Source organism: Symphalangus syndactylus, chromosome X (genome assembly GCF_028878055.3).
Source record: "Symphalangus syndactylus isolate Jambi chromosome X, NHGRI_mSymSyn1-v2.1_pri, whole genome shotgun sequence".
Taxonomy (NCBI): Eukaryota; Metazoa; Chordata; class Mammalia; order Primates; family Hylobatidae; genus Symphalangus; species Symphalangus syndactylus.
Window position 1 is genome coordinate 80,151,065 of NC_072447.2, and position 21,510 is coordinate 80,172,574.

General features: G+C 38.1%; 1 protein-coding gene across 11 annotated transcripts in view; it reads right to left on the reverse strand.

The window, feature by feature from the left end:
- HDAC8 (histone deacetylase 8) overlaps nucleotides 1-21,510 on the reverse strand; it is a 239,259-nt gene that overhangs the window by 115,268 nt on the left and 102,481 nt on the right. For 8 of the 11 annotated variants that reach the window (XM_055268714.2, XM_055268715.2, XM_055268711.2 and 5 more), the window contains 2 exons: nucleotides 14,963-15,135; nucleotides 12,407-12,501 (listed from right to left, as the gene is read on the reverse strand). The exons of the other annotated variants lie outside the window; for them this stretch is intronic. In XM_055268714.2, coding sequence (XP_055124689.1) covers nucleotides 12,407-12,501; nucleotides 14,963-15,135 — 268 coding nt within the window. The remainder of the gene's footprint in view (nucleotides 1-12,406; nucleotides 12,502-14,962; nucleotides 15,136-21,510) is intronic. 11 annotated transcript variants of the gene reach the window in all.

Sequence of the window (21,510 nt, forward strand, 5' to 3'; positions counted from 1 at the left end):
CCACATAATTGGAAGTAAAACACTCCTCAGCAAATGCAAAAGAACGGAAATCATAACAAACAGTCTCTCAGACCACAGCACAATCAAATTACAACTCAGGATTAAGAAACTCACTCAATACCACACAACTACATGGAAACTGAACAACCTGCTCCTGAATGACTACTGGGTAAATAACAAAATGAAGGCAGAAACAAATAAGTTCTTTGAAACCAATGAGAACAAAGACACAGTGTACCAGAATCTCTGGGACACAGCTAAAGCAGTGTTTAGAGGGAAATTTATAGCACTAAGTGCCCACAGGAGAAAGCAGGAAAGATCTAAAATCGACACCCTAACATTACAATTAAAACAGCTAGAGAAGCAAGAGCAAACAAATTCAAAAGCTAGCAGAAGACAAGAAATAACTAAGATCAGAGCAGAACTGAAGGAGATAGAGACACAAAAAACCCTTAAAAGAAATCAATGAATCCATGAGCTGGTTTTTTGAAAAGATCAACAAAATAGATAGACCACTAGCAAGACTAATAAAGAGGAAAAGAGAGGAGAATCACATAGACACAATAAAAAATGATAAAGGGGATATCACCACTGATCCCACAAATATACAAACTACCATCAGAGAATATTATAAACACCTCTACGTGAATAAATTAGAAAATCTAGAAAAAAATGGATAAATTTCTGGACACATACACCCTCCCAAGAGAAAACCAAGAAGAAATCGAATCCCTGAATAGACCAATAACAAGTTCTGAAACTGAGACAGTAATTAGTAGCCTACCAACCAAAAACAGTCCAGAACCAGATGGATTCATAGCCAAATTCTACCAGAGGTACAAAGAGGAGCTGGTACCATTCCTTCTGAAACTATTCCAAACAATAGAAAAAGAGGGACTCTGCCCTAACTCATTTTATGAGGCCAGCATCATCTTGATACCAAAACCTGGTAGAGACACAGAAAAAAAGAAAATTTCAGGCCAATATCCCTGATGAACATCTATGCGAAAATGCTCAATAAAATAATGGCAAATCAAATCCAGCAGCACATCAAAAAGCTTATCCACCAAATCAAGTTGGCTTCATCCCTGGGATGCAATGCTGGTTCAACATACGCAAATCAATAAACGTAATCCATCACATAAACAGAACCAATGACAAAAACCACGATTATCTCAATAGATGCAGAAAAGGCCTTCGATAAAATTCAACACCTCTTCATGCTAAGAACTCTCGATAAACTAGGTATTGATGGAACATATCTCAAAATAATAAGAGCTATTTATGACAAACCCACAGCCAATATCATACTGAACAGGCAAAAGCTGGAAGCATTCCCTTTGAAAACTGGCAGAAGACAAGGATGCCCTCTCTCACCACTCCTATTCAACATAGTGCTGGAAGTTCTGGCCAGAGCAATCAGGCAGGAGAAGGAAATAAAGGGTATTCAATTAGGAAAAGAGGAAGTCAAATTGTCCCTGTTTGCAGATGACATGATTGTATATCTAGAAAACCCCATCGTCTCAGCCCAAAATCTCCTTAAGCTGATTAGCAACTTCAGCAAAGTCTCAGGATACAAAATTAATGTACAAAAATCACAAGCATTCTTGTACACCAATAACAGACAAACAGAGAGCCAAATCATGAGTGAACTCCCATTAACAATTGCTTCAAAGAGAATAAAATACCTAGGAATCCAACTTACAAGGGATGTGAAGGACCTCTTCAAGGAGAACTACAAACCACTGCTCAATGAAATAAAAGAGGATACAAACAAATGGAAGAACATTCCATGCTCATGGGTTGGAAGAATCAATATCATGAAAATGGCCATACTGCCCAAGGTAATTTATAGATTCAATGCCATCCCCATCAAGCTACCAATGACTTTCTTCACAGAATTGGAAAAAACTACTTTAAAGTTCATATGGAACCAAAAAAGAGCCCGCATCGCCAAGTCAATCCTAAGCCAAAAGAACAAAGCTGGAGGCATCACGCTACCTGACTTTAAACTATACTACAAGGCTACAGTAACCAAAACAGCATGGTACTGGTACCACAACAGAGACATAGATCAATGGAACAGAACAGAGCCCTCAGAAATGATGCCGCATAGCTACAACTATCTGATCTTTGACAAACCTGACAAAAACAAGAAATGGGGAAAGGATTCCCTATTTAATAAATGGTGCTGGGAAAACTGGCTAGCCATATGTAGAAAGCTGCAACTGGATCCCTTCCTTACACCTTATACAAAAATTAATTCAAGATGGATTAAAGACTTATATGTTAGACCTAAAACCATTAAAATCCTACAAGAAAACCTAGGCAATACCATTCAGGACATAGGCGTGGGCAAGGACTTCATGTCTAAAACACCAAAAGCAATGGCAACAAAAGCCAAAATCGACAAATGGGATCTCATTAAACTAAAGAGCTTCTGCACAGCAAAAGAAACTATCATCAGAGTGAACAGGCAACCTACACAATGGGAGAAAATTTTTGCAACCTACTCATCTGATAAAGGGCTAATATCCAGAATCTACAATGAACTCAAACAAATTTACAAGAAAAAAACAAACAACCCCATCAAAAAGTGGGCAGAGGACATGAACAGACACTTCTCAAAAGAAGACATTTATGCAGCCAAAAAACACATGAAGAAATGCTCCTCATCACTGGCCATCAGAGAAATGCAAATCAAAACCACAGTGAGATACCATCTCACACCAGTTAGAATGGCCATCATTAAAAAATCAGGAAACAACAGGTGCTGGAGAGGATGTGGAGAAATAGGAACACTTTTACACTGTTGGTGGGACTGTAAACTAGTTCAACCATTGTGGAAGTCAGTGTGGCGATTCCTCAGGGATCTAGAACTAGAAATACCATTTGACCCAGCCATCCCATTACTGGGTATATACCCAAAGGACTATAAATCATGCTGCTATAAAGACACATGCACACGTATGTTTATTGCGGCACTATTCACAATAGCAAAGAGTTGGAACCAACCCAAATGTCCAACAACGATAGACTGGATTAAGAAAATGTGGCACATATACACCATGGAATACTATGCAGCCATAAAAAATGATGAGTTCGTGTCCTTTGTAGGGACATGGATGAAACTGGAAAACATCATTCTCAGTAAACTATCGCAAGGACAAAAAACCAAACACCGCATGCTCTCACTCATAGGTGGGAATTGAACAATGAGAACTCATGGACACAGGAAGGGGAACATCACGCTCCGGGGACTGTTGTGGGGTGGGGGGAGGGGGGAGGGACAGCATTAGGAGATACACCTAATGCTAAATGACGAGTTAATGGGTGCAGGAAATCAACATGGCACATGGATACATATGTAACAAACCTGCACATTGTGCACATGTACCCTAAAACCTAAAGTACAATAATAAAATAAAATAAAATAAAATAAAATAAGAATGGAAATTCTAGAGATGAAAAACACAGTATTTGAAATGGAAATTTCACTGGATGAGATTAAGAGCAGGTATACTGCAGAATAAAAGATCAATGAACTTGAAGGCAAAGCAATGGAAACTCTTCAAAATAAATCACAGGGAGAAATAAAAGACTGAAAAAAAAATAGGCCGGGCATGGTGGCTCATGCCTATAATTCCAGCGCTTTGGGAGGCTGAGGCAAGAGGATTGCTTGAGCCCAGGAGTGAAAGATCAGCTTGGACAACAGCCTGGGCAACACAGTGAGACCTTGTCTCTACAAAATAAAACAATTAACCAGGCATGGTGGAGTGCACCTGTAGTCCTATTTACTCAGGAGGCTGAGGTGGGAGGATTGCTTGAGCCCCGGAAGTTGAGGCTGCAGTAAGCTATGTCTATACCACTGCACTCAAGCCTGGCTGACAGAGTAAGACTCTGTCTCTTTTAAAAAAAAAAATAAATAAATAAACAAATAAAAAGTAAAAAGGTCACAGTGAATGATGCATGAAACTTCAGCATAACTGGTCTAACTAGGTTTAGCTGGAGTCTTAGAAGTAGAAGAAAGAAAGAAGTAACAGAAAAAAATAGTGGCTAAAATATTTCCAAATTTGATAAAAACTATAAACCCACAGATCCTAGCTCAATGAATCTCAGACAGGATAAATCCAAAGACAACCACATGACAGCATATTAGAATCCAGCTGCTGAAAACTAGTTATAAAGAGAAAACTTAGCAGCCAAAGAAATATGACACATATTATACAAGGGAACAAAGATGAAAATTTATCACAGTCTTCTCATGAGGAAATATGTAAGCAAGAAGGCAATGAAATAATATCTTTGAAGTGCTAAAAGAAAAATTATCAACCTAGAATTCTATACCTAGTGAAAATATCTTTCCAGAATTAAGACAAAATGGAAACTTTTTCAGACAAACAAAAGCTGAGAATTTGTTGCTAGCAGACCTACAGTATAAGAAAAATGAACTGAAGTTCCTAGGCAGAATGCAATTTGTGCCAGATGGAAACCTGGATCTACACAAAATATTGAAAAATGCTGGAATGGATGAATATAAAAGATATTTTCTTACTCATAATTTCTTTAGAAGACCATGTAGGGTCATGTTGGAAGCAGGAGATCCAGTGGTGGCTGCCTATGTACTGAGCTCAAAGGAGTGCCACCGAAGGCCAGAGAGGAGCAAAGCATGCTGTTACACTGGTGGCAGACAGGAAATGGAGTAACACGGTCCAGCCAAACACAGCCCAATTAGGGATATAAGGGGTGTGGTCCAGAGCTAAAAGACTTGCTTTCTCAAACCAGGGCCACAACATCTATGTTTATAGAGCTGAAAAAGATGAAACTGAAACATCAGTAAGGGTTCTGACCCATGGAAGCAAGAACTTTACTTAAAAAAAGCTGGGTGAAATTGTAAATAAGAAATGAAATATGATTAAAATTATCTTTATATATGTAACGAATTTACCTTATAGTGTCTTATGCAACAGAACATTTTTGAACAGTTTCAAAATAATTTGTCATTTAAATTGTAGCATCGTTTTTAGACCATTCATTCATAGTTAAAGGAAAAGGAATTGAATATATTAAGTGTAGACATGATGAACTCAAATAGCCAAGAATTGTTTGTTGCACCTTTTCAAATTAGAAATTAAAAAGTCATTGCAGCATGTTATAGGTAAGTTATTTTACTGCATTGGCTAGAGAATTCCACACTATAGCTTGGAGACCAATAAAGCCTTGGACAATTGACATTGCTCACTGCCTATTCGATGAAAAGTTAGTAAAATAACTTACAGCATTGTCTTTTCTCAATAGCACAGTAACTTGTTTAAACATTTAGCTGTAATCATGAAGACTTAGTTAGCATCTCATTTGCAGAATTTATTCGCACCTTACAAACAGACAAATCTACAAATATGGCTGGGCTTGCAGTTTTGCTTGTAGTCAGTCATGTGGTATCAGCACTAACTAATCTTTGAAGACGATCTTTTATGTGAATGGTTGGCAACAAACATGAGTGGTGCTAAAACGTTCAAAGTGCTGAATCACTTTGAATCTCATGGTTTATGCTGGAGCAACTTGTTTATATTTGCATGGAGGTGCAAAAGCAATGGTGGGTAAAACTGCTGATACTATGGTACAAATTAAGGCAATAGCACCAAAGTATACCAGCAGTTATTGTATTATTTACTGACATGCACTTATAGTAAAATAAAATCCAATTTGACTTAAGAATGTCCCTGATAAAGCACTAAAAAGTATTCATTTTATTAAATCTTGATGCTGGATTTAATATTCTGTGTGATGAAATTGGAGGTATACATAAGGTGCTTCTGGTATAAACTGCGCTATGGTGGTTGTCTTGAGGAAAAGCATGTCAAGTTTTGAGCTTAACTAGCAACATTTTTCATAGAACATCATTTTTGCTTGAAAGAATGATGGATAAGGCATGATTAAATACTTGGACATTTGGCAAATATTTTCTCAAAAATGAAATAAGTTTGTCACTTCAGGGCAAACAACTGACAGCATTTCTTGCCAATGATAATATTCACATTTTTTGAGTGAAAATTAGAATTTTAGAAAACTTCATTCTGCCACTGGGAGCTTAACAGCTTCTCAATACTTAAGCTTTTTTTCCAGTGAGATCGGTGGTGAGATCAATGACTGATTTTTTGATACTGCATAAAATGTGTTAGCATTTGGAATATTTGCATAACTTAGTGAACCAATATTTTCCAAATAACCAATATGTATAAGATGGGTCAAATATCCACTCAAAGAATAAGATGACCAATGAGCTTTAATGTAACAGTATATAAAAAGTTCACTGATATGGTTTCAGATTCCATACTGGATTAACCTTTAAGAAACTTCCATTTGTGAAGTTTTAGTGTAGTATCAAAGAATACCCATAATTATCTGAAAATGTATTAAAATACATTTTCCCTTTTCCAACTACATATCTACGTGAAGCTGGATTTTCTTTATATATTTTAAGAAAAACAACATCTCAAAACACACTGAATGTAGAATCAGGTATGAGAAGTCAGTTGTCATCTATTAAGCCAGACGTTAAAGAAATGGGCAAAAGGGTGTAACAATGACATTTTTCTTATGAAATTTCTTTTTATTTTTGAAAATACAGTTATTTTTCATCAAAACATGTTATTTGTGCTAATATATGCTGGATTTATTCTGCTTAAAATGAATTAGTAAATATTTTAAAAACTAAAAAAATTGTTTAAAGCAAAACAATAACAATGTATCAAGAGGTTTACAACATATGCAAAAGTAAAATATATGACTACAATAGCACAAAGAAAGAGAAAGGAAAAAAATGGAAGAACGCTGCTGTAAAGGTACTATATGTGAAGTAATGTAATACTATTTAAAAGTTGACTCTGATAAGTTAAAAACGCATACTGTAGGCTGGGCATGGTGGCTCACACCTGTAATCCCAGCACTTTGGGAGGCCAAGGCAGGCGAATCACTTGAGGTCAGGAGTTCAAGACCAGTCTGACCAACATGGTGAAACCTCATCTCTACTAAAAATACAAAAATTAGCCGGGTGTGGTGGTGCGTGCCTATAGTCTCAGCTACTGGGGAGGCTGAGGCAGGAAAATCGCTTGAACCGGAGAGGCAGAGGTTGCAGTGAGCCAAGATTGTACCACTGCACTCCAGCCTGGGCGACACAGCAAGAATCTGTCTCACAAAAAACAAAAAACAGAAACAAAAACAAAAACAAAAACAAACACATACCCAGATGTAAACCCCAGAGAAACCACAAAGATCAGCATTGCCCTGATATCAAAACCAGACAAAGACATTACAAGAAAAGAAAACAACAGGCCAACATCCCTTATCAACATAGACACAAAAAAACCTTGACCAAGTTTCAGCAAAATGAATCCAGCAATACATAAAAAGGAAAATATAACATGACCAAGCAGGGTTTATTCCAGGAATGCAAAGTTAGTTTAACATTAAAAAATCAGTGCAATTTACTGTACTAACAATAAAGGAGGATACCATATGATCATTTCAATAGATAAAGAAAAACATTTGACGAAATCAGTACTCATTTGTGAGAAAAAAAAAAGTCTCAGTAAATTAGGAATAGAAGGGAACTTCCTCAACCTAAAAAAGAACATTTTTGAAAAATCCTACAGCTAATATCACACTTCATAGTGAAGATTAAGCACTTTCTCCCTATTACTGGGGACCAGATAAAGATATTCACTCACCATTTCCACTCAGCATTGCACTGGAGGTCCCAACCAGTGCAAAAAGGTGAGAAAAAGAAATAAAAGACATGAAGATTATACAGAAAGAAGGAAAATTCTCTTTATTCACAGATGATGTTTGCATACATGGATTATGCTAAGCAATCTACAAAAAAGCTACTAGAGCTAATAAGTGAATTTAGCAAGGTTACATTATTCAAGATCAATATGAAAAGCCAATTGTCCTTCAATATTCTGGCAACAAACAATTGGAAATTGAAATAAAAATACCATTTACATAGGATCAAAATAATGAAATACAGTACTTAGGGATAAATTCAATAATATTTGTGTAAGATGTGTTCACTGGAGAGTACAGATTATAATTTGGAATTAAAGAAGACTCAAGTAAATAGAAAGATAAATTCATGGCTTAAAAGATTAAATATTGTTATGATGTTACTCCTCCACAAATCAATCTATAGATTCAGTGCAATCCACAGGTTACAGTGCAAGAAGACTGTTTTATATTAGTAACATATACTTGTATATAAATTGACCTAATTCTTTTTAATGGCTACAGATGTTCCCTAATATGAATGAGGTACAGTTTAATCAGTCCATAAAAAGCAGTCTGGTTAAGTAGTATTAATATTTTTCATTAGTAAACCTATGTGATAATACACATACACATACACACACACACACCCCAGCCCTACTCTATCCTAGGTAAGTCACAGGATCTAAATAGTAGTACTGGACTACAGAACATTTTTATACATAATAATCCATGTGATTGTGCTAAATTTGCCATGTACTGGTCTTTTCATGGTACCATGACACCTTTGGGCTTTCCCTATGGTAGCGATATCTGGGCCAATCATACATACAAGCTCCATTCTTCTCAGCTTTCCCAGCTGGGACTGCTTGGCTGGCCAACCTGGCTCCCCAGTGCTCTGGCTGAAACTAACTTCCTCATCACTGGCTTTATGCCGTCACTGGCCTTATGGCATCACTGGCTTTATGGTATCACTGGTTTTATATTTTATGAGTGCTATACTTGAAGTCCCACCCTTATCACTTCTAATATTTGTGCTGGGCTTCTGCCTTCCTAACTCCCTTCCCTCCATTGGTAATATAATGTTCTCCCATGGATACACCTGTTTCCTATAGCTGGGCTACCTGGTACTTCTTGCAAAGGATAGAAAGTTGCTATTAAGGCTAAACTGGGTTCCCAGAGAAAGGCTAGATTATGCTTCCAATTCTTTCATCTTAAAAAAATAGAAGTTTCCCAATGTGAATATTGAGACACTTACTCAAACACTCATTTATTCAACTAGGTGGTGGTACTTAACACTCAGCTAAGCACTAGGGTTGGGGGTGTGGTGCAGACAACCAAAACACTGATGACCAAATGAATGGCACAGACTGTAAGTGTTATAGGTATATATTTGAACCTCTTAACAGGTCTGCCTTTCTCAAGTCTCTCCTCTTTGCAATCTATCTCTACCAACTGAGCTTTTTAAAAGTTAAAGCTCATTTGTTTTCATAGAAAAAAGCGTAAGCTCTTTAATGTAGCATTTAGGGTTCTTCATAATCTGGCCTTAACTTCCATTCAAGCCTTAATCCTTCCTACTCTCTCTCATATACCCTGTAATCTACACATAGCAAATTTTTCACTGGTCCCATGAGGCACCAGGCCCCTTCTGATCTCTGTTCCCTCTGCCTAGAATGCCTTTTTCTTCTTCACCTAGCGAACTCCTAATCAACCTCCAAGATTCAGTTCAAAGTCTTGTTGAAACATATCCCCTGTGGTCCGCATCTGTCCTGGATGTGAGCACATTGTTCTGTCACCTTTATTAGATCGTGAGATTTTGGAGGGCACTGGGATGATCTCATTAGTCTTTGTATCTCTGAATCCAGGTCTATTCAATAAGGCCTGGCAAATAGTAGGGGCCCAACACATAATTGTTAAATGAAACAAGGAATAAATGAATGTGAAGGAAGAGCTCAAAGGGGCTTGGTGTATTTAGGTAAGGGTTTTTGAAGGGCACAGGGCTTGAAGCTGGACCTAGGAAGATAATAGAGAAGTAGGGAACGGGCATTTGGAGGAGGAGGATTATTACCCTAGGAGATGAAAGAACTAAAGCCCAAGACTGAGAGCGAAGAGAGTGAGGAGGTCAGCCCGGCTGCAACTGACCACTGCATTATCTTGACCTTTTCACCTACTAGATTTCTTGAATATATTTTCAGCTCGTGGAGGGCAGGGTATTTTGTGTACTCCTTTGTATCCCCTTTATATCTGATGCACATCTCCACAGTCACTCTTCCTACTGTCTTCTTTTTCTGCTCTGTATTATAACTATCTGTGCATTTGCATGTCTCCCCAGCATTTACACCACCCTCCCTCCCTAGCTGCTTGAGGTAGGGGATGAATTTCTCTCTTTGCATCTCCTAAGACATTTAGCATGGTGTCTGGCACATAATGGGTGCTCAGCAAATATTTTTTGATGTACCATTTGTTGATCTGATTTCAGAGGACCACAAGGATATTTGTGTGCAACTGTGTATTGTGCCACAGAACTTATATGACTTCATATTGTATAGCCTATTTTTGGCAATTTTCCTTAAAATGTTATCTTATTGTACCTGGAAGACTGTCATTTCAATTTTATTCTTTGTTCTTTCTTGCATGACTCACATCTCTTAAACCAGAAGGATATGATAGAAGGAATTCACAAAGGGTTCGGACAAATTTATGAATGACATAGTCATAAATGTCTGGGTATAAGAAGTGAGCAGCATGCAAAGAAGAAGGAGATAACTTGCATTTTTTTTTTCTTTTTTTTGAGACGGAGTGTCACACTGTCACCTAGGCTGGAGTGCAATGGCACGATCTTGGCTCTCTGCAACCTCCACCTTCCGGGTTCAAGTGATTCTCTTGCCTCAGCCTCGAGTAGCTGGGATTACAGGCGTGCACCACCACGCCCAGCTAATTTTTTGTATCTTTAGTAGAGATGGGGCTTCACCATGTTGGCCAGGCTGGTCTCAAACTCCTGACCTCAAGTGATCTGCCCGCCTTGACCTCCCAAAGTGCTGGGATTACAGGTGTAAGCCACCGTGCCCAGCTGAGAACTTGCATTTTTAAAGTGCCTATTAGGTTCCAGGGAACTATGTGTTAGGCACTTGACATACATTATATCTCATTTAATCTTACAGAATATTTCAGTATAAAGACAGAACATCTATTTATAAGGCCCAGCCTACTCCCATTCAGGCCCACAGCTTCTCCATGTACCAGAGGTGATATTCATCTTTATTAAAATTTTATCAATCTTTTAACACAGATGAAACTTTGGATTTGCTTTTGCTTTTCAGGAATAGAGCATTCATTCTCAGTTCAGGCTTCTACAGCTTAAAACTTGTTTCTGACATAACTTGATCAGTTTATAAAGTCCCAGAGCTTTAAATTACAATGCAATCTGAGATATTCCCACAGCAATAACAGCGATTACATTTGTTCACAGCACTTACCTTTATATTTCATTAAGCTTCAAAATACTGAATAAAGGTAAGACAAACCAAGAAAAGAGACTTCTATTAACCCTGACATCAGCAAATTGTCTCAAATTACAGTGTACCTTCTATTTGTATTCTAGACATATCGAATGGTTTTTCTGAGATACATATTGTACCTCACCTGAGGTTAGGAGAAAATTGGAAGGAAATTAGTTTCAGTTGTTTCTAATTTTTAAAAAATAATAGCAACTTTAAAAAGCATCATGCTCCCAAGTGTACAGCTACTGTATCTGGAAGAAATCATAACATTAAAACCAAAGCAGCATCCCTAATCCTTGGGAAATAGCTTGAGAAGGTGGGGCTGCATGTACTGGTTTGTTATTTTAAGTCATCCAGTCTAAGGTCTGTAGTTATACATCTTGATCTATAACATGGTTCCTACTTGCAGGGGAACTGAGGTGATAGATAGGAACAAAGGTATGCCTTTGGCTTAGGGATTATCAGCACACTCACAGGTCCCAGACAGCTTTACATGAACTTGTTTTGGGAAAACTAGAACAGACATCTTTGCTTTGGAAAACGTAAAGCCCATCTTGTATGACTAAAGAAAATGGCAAGGTCTCAAATGACGTTTCACATTTTGGATGGTCCTATTCCAGCCTCTGTGTGCCACTAATTGCTAGAAAAACATCAGCAATGGTCTTTGTAGTGCTTATGGGTTTCTTGAATTTTACATTAGTCAAAGAAAATTGAGAGATCAGGACTACCACCAAAGAACATATGCCACGTACCACCTATGAAACTTCTTAAAAAAAAGATGAGAATCCAGCTTACACATTTTAAAAATAGCCCCTTCCTTTTTGAGGCTAGGAGATAAAAATATGCACATATTCCAAAGAATTCTTTGTGTGAACAGGTGACCCCTTCCCACAGTCTCTGTAATTAATTGAGAAATTAAAGTTGGTTGGCCTTTGAGATCTCTTGTTAAAAAAAAAAAAAGGCAGAAGGTCTTGGATATTTTGGAACAAGAGTCCACTATTCTGCCAAGACAGTGTATTATTGTTATTGAAGTGTCTCTCAACAAAACGGTATTGAGTGGTGAGGACGTGATTTTGATTAGGTGGAATGACTCAGCTCTTCCCCTTAAAGAAGAGAGGACTTGTCAGAGCCTTACTTACCTCATGATCTGGGATCTCAGAGGATAGTGTTTTCCCTAGGATGACCCCGGTCAAGTATGTCCAGCATCGAGCCGTGTTGGCAAGGTTATAGCCTCCTGTCTCCATCAAGAATTGTGAAGTTAGGAAAGAATAGTCATAAAACAGCAGGAGAGGGAAGGGGGGTAAGGAAAGAGAGAAAAATGTTTTAATAAAAGACAACCTCAAATTGCAGAATTTCCCCTAAACATCCCTTTGTGATATTTTTAAACCACCTAGTAGGCAGACTTTGGTGGACCAGTCAAATCACGCACAGTGTAAAACTGCGCAGTCCAAGGTCTGCAAAGATTAAAGAGGCTCCCATCTCCCCAGAAATATGTACCTGAGGAATCCAAACTCCTCAGTTCCATCAAGAGCCATCAGCAAGACTCAGATCTCTGGAATCCAGATCTCTTGAGGTGATCTACCCAATGGAAAGATTTCTGTGATGAATTTTGCAACAATTCTATAAAATGACTGCTGAATGTGATTTGTATTTTTAAAACTATTGGCAGATCTAGCCCTAAAAACCTAGGAAAGAGAAAAGGAAAATGCTGACAAAAACAGACTTCCTTCTTTTAATGTCAGCATTCCTTTTTGCCACAAAACATAGGCCTGGTGGCAGAGATCAAAGAGAGTGAGATGAGGAAGGGACCGTTGATGGATGCTCTGACCCATCTCGTCAGGTCCTGTCACAGTCACCCAACAGCCATATTATACTGGCTAATAATCAGCACATTTTTGTGCTGAATAGATGTGCTCTGCCATGCAAGCATCAGAACATTGGCCTTTAGCTAAATTCTAAGAGTATAAGGGTAAAATGGAATGATTTCCTAATCTCAATGCAGCCTAAGGGAAACAGAATCTGGTCTATTTTAGATAGGGTGACCATATAAATTATCATACAAAATGGTATACTTTTAAAAGTAAAAGAGGGCACTATTAATCATTACACTGGGATAACATGTATAAACTAGGACATATGGTCACCCTTTTCTTAAGCTTTTCTACTATTTGAAAGGTCACGGATGCTTTGAGTATGTCTTTTAGGCCTCAATGGGGTCCACTGAAGCTTGGGGATGTGGCTGTCTCTACGAATTGTGTGTTAATAGGGGCTGAGAATTTCAATTAAATAGTACAGGTATTACTTTAAATACTCCTGACATGAAAAAACCTGAATTTATAAGATAGACTTATTTGGCATGAGTATCTAATTTCAAAAAAGGTCACTATGGGTTTTGCTTAGGTAGTAAGCTATCTCTGGTACATATACAATATGATTTGATTTGCAAAAATTCCATTTATGCACAAGCATTTTCAGGCATACACATATTTCCTAAGAAGAGTTATATATTCAAATGTCAAAACTTTGGGCTGAGAAAACAAAAAGGCTTTAGAGAATGCTAACAGACTTTTAATGTAAAGACTATAGCCTCAAACAAAAGTCAGGTTCTAACCTGATGTATATGGTAGAAAGGTCTCTTCCCCCTCCTTAGCTGTACCTGTATCATAATCACCATCCTTAGTGCTGTCAAGAAAAGTAATATGTCACACAGTACTTATCAATTTTATCTTCTTCTTCAGTTGAAGTTAATATATTTCTTGCCAGCTTTTCATAAGAGGTTGTTTCTTGTAAGTACCTTTAATTTTGAGCCTTCTAGAGTTTGAGGCTGCCAAAGGACCAGGCTTGTGTACTTGTGTTGAATGCCCACTCATTTAATAAGGCTTCCCCACAATTTCCTCTAACAGGTTGACAAAACAACCAACAATTAGCTCTTCTATAATATATGCATTTTAAGCTCAATCTGCTTGACCATGTTATTTTAACACACCAATCTATTCATCCAATGAAATAAAGATTGTGCCAGGTAGGTAGACAGAAGATTTTAAGCAAGGCATCTTTAAAGGTGGTAGATGTTTTGTGACAAGTTCCTTTCTCAAATGTTTAAATGCTACTATTGAATAGAGTGGGCTTTCTTTTGGCTAAGTAATATAAATAATCAGCACACACTAAAGGCAAGAATGCCCAAGAGACTATAGATCTCTCAATTTTGCTTCACTATAACAAATCCATGCTTTTTGGGGGAAGAGGCATTCTTGAATTCAGCTTATTTAATTAATTTGTATGTTTACTACTTACACACAAGTAGAGTTGGAATTTCAGTGACATGTTCTAAAAGATGATTATTAGAACTGAAAATCAAAGACTACACTGAGAGAAGATAGATCAAAGTCTACTGGGGTTAACATCCTCTATTTTTAAGATTCGAGGTAACCTTTAACCAGAGGATCTTTGCTTCAGGAATTGAAATTTAGACTTTAGAGTACCAAGAAGTCAATGCACATGCTAAGCTGAAAAGTGTGTCAGAGTATTTTCTTATTCTGAACTGCGGAGGTGGCAGATTTTATTGACTCAGGCTTCTGGGCCTCAGGTAGGTTGGTATTATCCAATGCAAGAAAGCCAAGTTTTCCAAGTTCAGTGCCAATGGACAAAATGTGGAGGAAGGTCAACAAATTCTGGTAACCTTCCTTTATACTCACCTCCTCCCAAAATGAGTGTTGCCAACTGCCATTGAAGGATGTACTTAAGACACTTGCCAATTCCCACTGGAGTCATGTTAAAGGAGCACATGGGATCCCCAGCTATTGTGTCAGCTCCTAGCTGTAAGACCACTGCTTTGGGATTAAAGGCTTGGTATACTTCCTTTAGTACACTATATAAAATAGAAAGGATACAAAATATCAGAAAAATATAGGTCAGTTTGGTCTAGGGGTAGTGGTGGTGGTAGGGCAAGTTGGAGGTATAATCGAATTAGCAAATAGTTAAGGGAAAAAAACACAACCTGTCAAACTCATCAAACTCTCCATTTAAGAAAGGTGAATCAGACTATATGTAAGTGATACCTTAATAAACCTGATTTACAAAAAAATTTCCCTCTACTTCCACCCTCATCAATGAACACATCTGCCCTTCTGTTTTAAAATTCAGACTTCCTTGAAATATTCATATTAATTTAGCTTCAACAGCCATAGGACATAGTATACACATTTAGTCCATTTTAAAATCTGGGAAAATAAGATATACATTGAATAGTCATTAAGAGTTCTTTCTGATTATTTAAGATTAGGACCATACTTGGAGTTTAGTCACCTGGTTCTCAGTGGGGGCTAGGGAAAAGAATTACATGCTTTACAAGCATAGATGTTATCAGGTAAGTTTTTATTATGCAAAAGGACTAAAGGGTTATGAAATGCAATCCTCCCTAATGCATATGTAACCAGGGTATTGTAGGGAAGGTAATTGTAACAACTGATCTAAAATTATAAACCTGAAAGCACCCTAAATAACAAATTGTAGTGTAACAATGAGCATAATTTTGGATAGACTCATTCAGTGCTACCTAGTCAACCTAGATGTTTTTTTTTTGATAGAACCCTTGTAGATGAAAAGGAAGATGTCGATGTGACAGATGACCTTAGTCAAGCTTTCAGCATTATCATTAATTGAACACTGGCAGTGTCCAGAATGCATTCCTAGGAGTTATAAAGTCCCTGCTCTCAAGGGGCTTACAATCTACTTTCCAGACAGAATATATACCAGCTCTCAAGGGCCTGAATAACTCTTACAGAGACGTATAAACAAGTGTAAATTAAGATACATCAGAGTTGAGAAAATCCAGAGTCAAAAAGTGATCAAAAATGTTGAGGTTAATGACCTCTTCATAATCAACATATCAAATTACACCAGTGCAGCAAGACCAGAAAAATCCCAGATCTTTCTGAAAATGCAAAAGGAATTCAGGGACATAAAAAGCCATCCTCCCAAATCCATATGTAACAAGGGTATTGAAATTATCGAATAGTGCTCACCCACAGAGGCATTCTTTGACTCAAAGGACTGTTTTGTTTTGATTTCTCATCTACACAGAAAAATATTGAGTGATTGTAGAGATTATAAGAATATTATAAAAATAATGACATAAGATCCTTAATACAAGGATACTTGGGCCTATTCTCTCTTTCATATGCTTATCTCCTGGGTGCAGAGGGAAGATAAGCTAACTGAATAGTTTAGACGACATTTATTGAGCATCTACACGTACAGAGCACCCTATTAGCTGCTGCTGGGAGACACAGAGGAAGGCGTGATGTCTGTTCTAAAAAGGTTTCTAGCTTAAGGAGGAGGAGGGGGAGGCAACAAGACTAATGTTCTGTTCATTCATTCTTTCCCTCACTTACCACACATTTTCCTGAGCATCCACTGTGTGCCCAGCATGTAACTGTACCAGATGCTGCAGGAATAAAGATGACTATGACACAACCCCTAGCTTCATGTAGCCCGGAAATAGAGGGAAAGACACAGACTATGTCAATAAATAATTAAAATACAACGATAAATGAAGTGTCAGAAATGGCACAGAGTAGGGAATAATCAACTTTTCCTGAGGATTTTAAAAAGGCGCTACAGAAGTAACTCTTGACTTAGGTCCTAAAAGATGAGAACCACACTGAGCCAACTCTCAAGATGGCTAAAATGAAAAATGGTAACAACGATTCCTGGCAAGGATGTGGAGAAACTAGATCACAAACATATCTTGCTGGTGGGAATGTAAAATGGTGTAGCCACTCTGGAAAATAGTTTGGCAGTTCCTGTTAAGACTAAAAATAGACTTACCATATGACCTAGTAATTGTACTCTTGGGCAATGTATTTCAGATAATTTAAGACTTATTTTTGTGTAGGAACTTGTACATGAATATTCATAGCAGCTTAATTTGTAATAGCCAAACATTGGAAACAACGCAGATGTACTTCAACAGATAAACGGTTAAACAAACTGGTACAACAATGCCACTGGAATATTGCTCATTAATAAAAAGGAGCAAACTATTGATACATGCAAAAAATCTGGGTGGCTCTCAAGGGAATTGTGCTGGGTCAATAAGGCCAGTCTCAAAAGATTATCTGCTGCATGAGCCCATTCATATTACATTTGCAAAATAATAATTACAGAGATGGAGAATAGATTAGTTGGTTGCCAGGGGTTAGGGATGGATGTAGCTACAAAGGCATAGCATGAGGGAACCTTGTGGTGATGGTACTGATCTGTATCTTGGTTGTGGTTGTAGTTATGCAAGGCTACATGTGTGATAAAATTGCATAGAGCTACACACACACACACACACGTGTGCATATATAGCTGGTGAAATCTAAATAAGCTCTATGGCTTGTACCAATGTCCAATATCAACTTCTTCATTTTGATGCCGTAATATAATTGTATAAGATGTCAACATTGGGGGAGGCTGGAAGAAGGGTACATGGGACTTCCCTGTACATTTTTTTGCAACCTTCTGTGAATCTGTGATTATTGTGCAATAAAAGTTTTTTTTAAAAGTATAGAAATTTATAGGTATGTAGGGTGACGATAGGGAAGTTGGAGGCAGAGATGATTGTGGGGTTACTGGTAGGGGACTAAGTCCGGAAAAGGAAGTATGCATGCAGGAGCATGAAGGCTTGACAGTGGGAGTGGTGGGATGAGGCTAGAGAGGTAAACGTGGGGTATATATGCCCGGCAGGCTAATGAGTTTGGATTTTTGCTTAAAGGGTACAAAATGTCTCAAACATTGTATGGGTGCATGTGTGCATCTGTGTCTGTGTGCTTTGAGGGCATAATTAGATTTCCATTTTAAAGATACTCAAGCTCTATTGTAGGATACCCTGAAGGTTGATGAGGGCTTTTGCAACCATCCAGGCCAGTGACAGCAAGGATAAGGAGGAAGAGATAGATTTGGGAGAAATTTATATGGTAGAATTGATAGGGTAATACAGAGTGACACACAAGAAAAGCATGTACATATAACATTTATGAGTGTTTGGTATTTAGGAGAGAGGAAAGGATAAAGGCAGGCAGGTGTTTCTGGAGTAGTTGTTTTGATAATAGCCAGGTACGGAAAATGAGTCCTCAAGGAGTTCTGATAAAGAGGGCTCTGGATGGGTATCAAAAAGGTTAATAAGAAGCTTTGAGAAAGGTAGGGCATCTTGTACATAGTGCAAACTTCAAAGCAACTGAAGTAAGGGCAGCTTACAGAGGGCTGGATGGTGAACACTTTTAAATTCAAAACTGGAAGTTTTCATTTGATTTGACAGTCAAATGGAAACCATTGGAGAAGTAAGAGGTAAGTACTAATGTTGCTGAAAAATTATGCTTAGGAACTTAGCTTTTTGCTCTTGCATGTAAGGTCAATGTGACAAAGTCAACCCCACAGGGCTTGGCAAAAAGGGTATTGAAGCATTCTAGTCATGATGGCAGCAGGAAGCAAGGTAAGGTAAATTTGGAAAAAATTGGGAGGGCTAATTGACAGAGTAGGAGTGGAGCATCAAAGAAGAAAACACTGTGCCAATTCCTCCAGAATTCCCAGGATGGGAAAAAAAAATTGGAATATTATTTTTCCTATTGCCACTTCCAAATCTAACATTCTTTCCTCTCATCAATCGCTCCCTCTTTTGAGTCAATGTCATTTGATAATATTACTCAAATACTATGAAAGTTCTTATCTTTCACTTCCCTTGGGGATTTTAGCACCTCATTCACAATTTTTCTCATTCTCCCTTTCCTTGTCATCATTTTCTGCAGTTCAATATTCATTCCCTCACTCAAACCTTGATTCAAACACTAGAGACACAGAAATAAGCAATACTCAGGAAGCTTCTGGTCCACTAGGGGAAGAAAACAGGAAAACAAGTAACTGTGATAAGTGCTATAATATTCATTCATTCATTCATTTCATTCGTTTATTCAACAAATGTTAATTGAATGCCTATTATAGGTACTATGTTGGGCAATGGGTTCACAGTATTGAACAAGAGACCTATTCTTTCCCCCATGCCTGTTTCTAACTCTCTAACATCAGAGTTCCTTTATGTTTTCAACAATAGTGATGTGCACCTGCACTCTACTTTATTCCTTGTCATAGACACACTCTGGGGCCTGATAAAGAAGCACTTGGAATTGCTCTTCTTCTAAGGCCCTGAACTCTGAACTACTTTCTCCATCTACAATTTTCTATCTTTCCAATTCCTATTGCATTTGCTCTTTATTCTTACTGTAACTCCTATTCCCTAGCTTTTTTTCCTATTTTCAAAGTACACCATCCAATAAATTTTTTGTCTTTTGAGACAGGGTCTCAGTCTCTCACCCAGGCCGGAGTGCAGTGGCATGATCATGGTTCACTACAGCTTTGACCTCCTGGGTTCAAGCAGTCCTCACACCTCAGCTTCCCAAGTTGCTGGGACTATAGGCCACCACATCCAGCTACTTTTTAATTTTTTTTGTACACATGGGGTCTCACTTTGTTGCCCAGGCTAGACTCGAACTCCTGGGCTCAAGCGATCCTCCCACCTTGGCCTCCCAAAATGCTGGGATTATAGGCGTGAGCCATCATGCCCAGCTCAGCCTATCTTTTGACTTCATTTGCTTCATTACTTATTCTGGAGAATATGATTAGTCATTTTGAAAACTTACTTTAGCACCTTAGTTCCCTCACAACTTTGCCATTTTTGCCTTGTCAGTCCTTAAGCCCTTGGATGAACCACACCATCAGAGTTTTCTCTCTGTTCTGCTGGAGGAAGCTGAGAAATCAAGTGACTTGCTTCCATTAGAGTTTATGCTTATAACTCCAATTCAACAAATTCTACAAACATTAACTGAGTTATTAATATGGGCCACACACTCTCTACAGCTTGGCCACCTTTCACTTTACCTCCAAGTGATGAAGAATTACATTTCTTACAGCAGCTAGTCTAATTTTTGAAAAATACAAATACAAATACAAATACAAACAGGCAGGAGAAGGAAATAAAGGGTATTCAATTAGGAAAAGAGGAAGTCAAATTGTCCCTGTTTGCAGATGACATTACTGTATATCTAGAAAACCCCATTGTCTCAGCCCAAAATCTCCTTAAGCTGATAAGCAACTTCAGCAAAGTCTCAGGATACTAAATCAATATACAAAAATCACAAGCATTCTTGTACACCAATCACAGACAAACAGAGAGCCAAATCATGAGTGAACTCCCATTCACAATTGCTTCAAAGAGAATAAAATACCTAGGAATCCAACTTACAAGGGATGTGAAGGACCTCTTCAAGGAGAACTACAAACCACTGCTCAATGAAATAAAAGAGGATACAAACAAATGGAAGAACATTCCATGCTCATGGGTTGGAAGAATCAATATCGTGAAAATGGCCATACTGCCCAAGGTAATTTATAGATTCAATGCCATCCCCATCAAGCTACCAATGACTTTCTTCACAGAATTGGAAAAAACTACTTTAAAGTTCATATGGCGCCAGGCGCGGTGGCTCAAGCCTGTAATCTTGGCACTTTGGGAGGCCAAGGTGGGTGGATCACGAGGTCAGGAGATCGAGACCATCCTGGCTAACATGGTGAAACCCCGTCTCTACTAAAAATACAAAAAATTAGCCAGGCGTGTTGGTGGGCGCCTGTGGTCCCAGCTACTCAGGAGGCTGAGGCAGGAGAATGGCGTGAAACCAGGAGGCGGAGCTTGCAGTGAGCTGAGATCATGCCACTGCACTCCAGCCTGGGGGACAGAGCAAGACTCCTTCTCAAAAAATAAAAAAAATAAAAAATAAAAAAAAATAAAGTTCATATGGAACCAAAAAAGAGCCCGCATTGCCAAGTCAATCCTAAGCCAAAAGAACAAAGCTGGAGGCATCACGCTACCTGACTTCAAACTATACTACAAGGCTACAGTAACCAAAACAGCATGGTATTGGTACCACAACAGAGACATAGATCAATGGATCAGAACAGAGCCCTCAGAAGTAATGCCGCATATCTACAACTATCTGATCTTTGACAAACCTGACAAAAACAAGAAATGGGAAAAGGATTCCCTATTTAATAAATGGTGCCAGGAAAACTGGCTAGCCATATGTAGAAAGCTGAAACTGGATCCCTTCCTTACACCTTATACAAAAATTCATTCAAGATGGATTAAAGACTTAAATGTTAGACCTAAAACCATAAAAACCCTAGAAGAAAACCTAGGCAATACCATTCA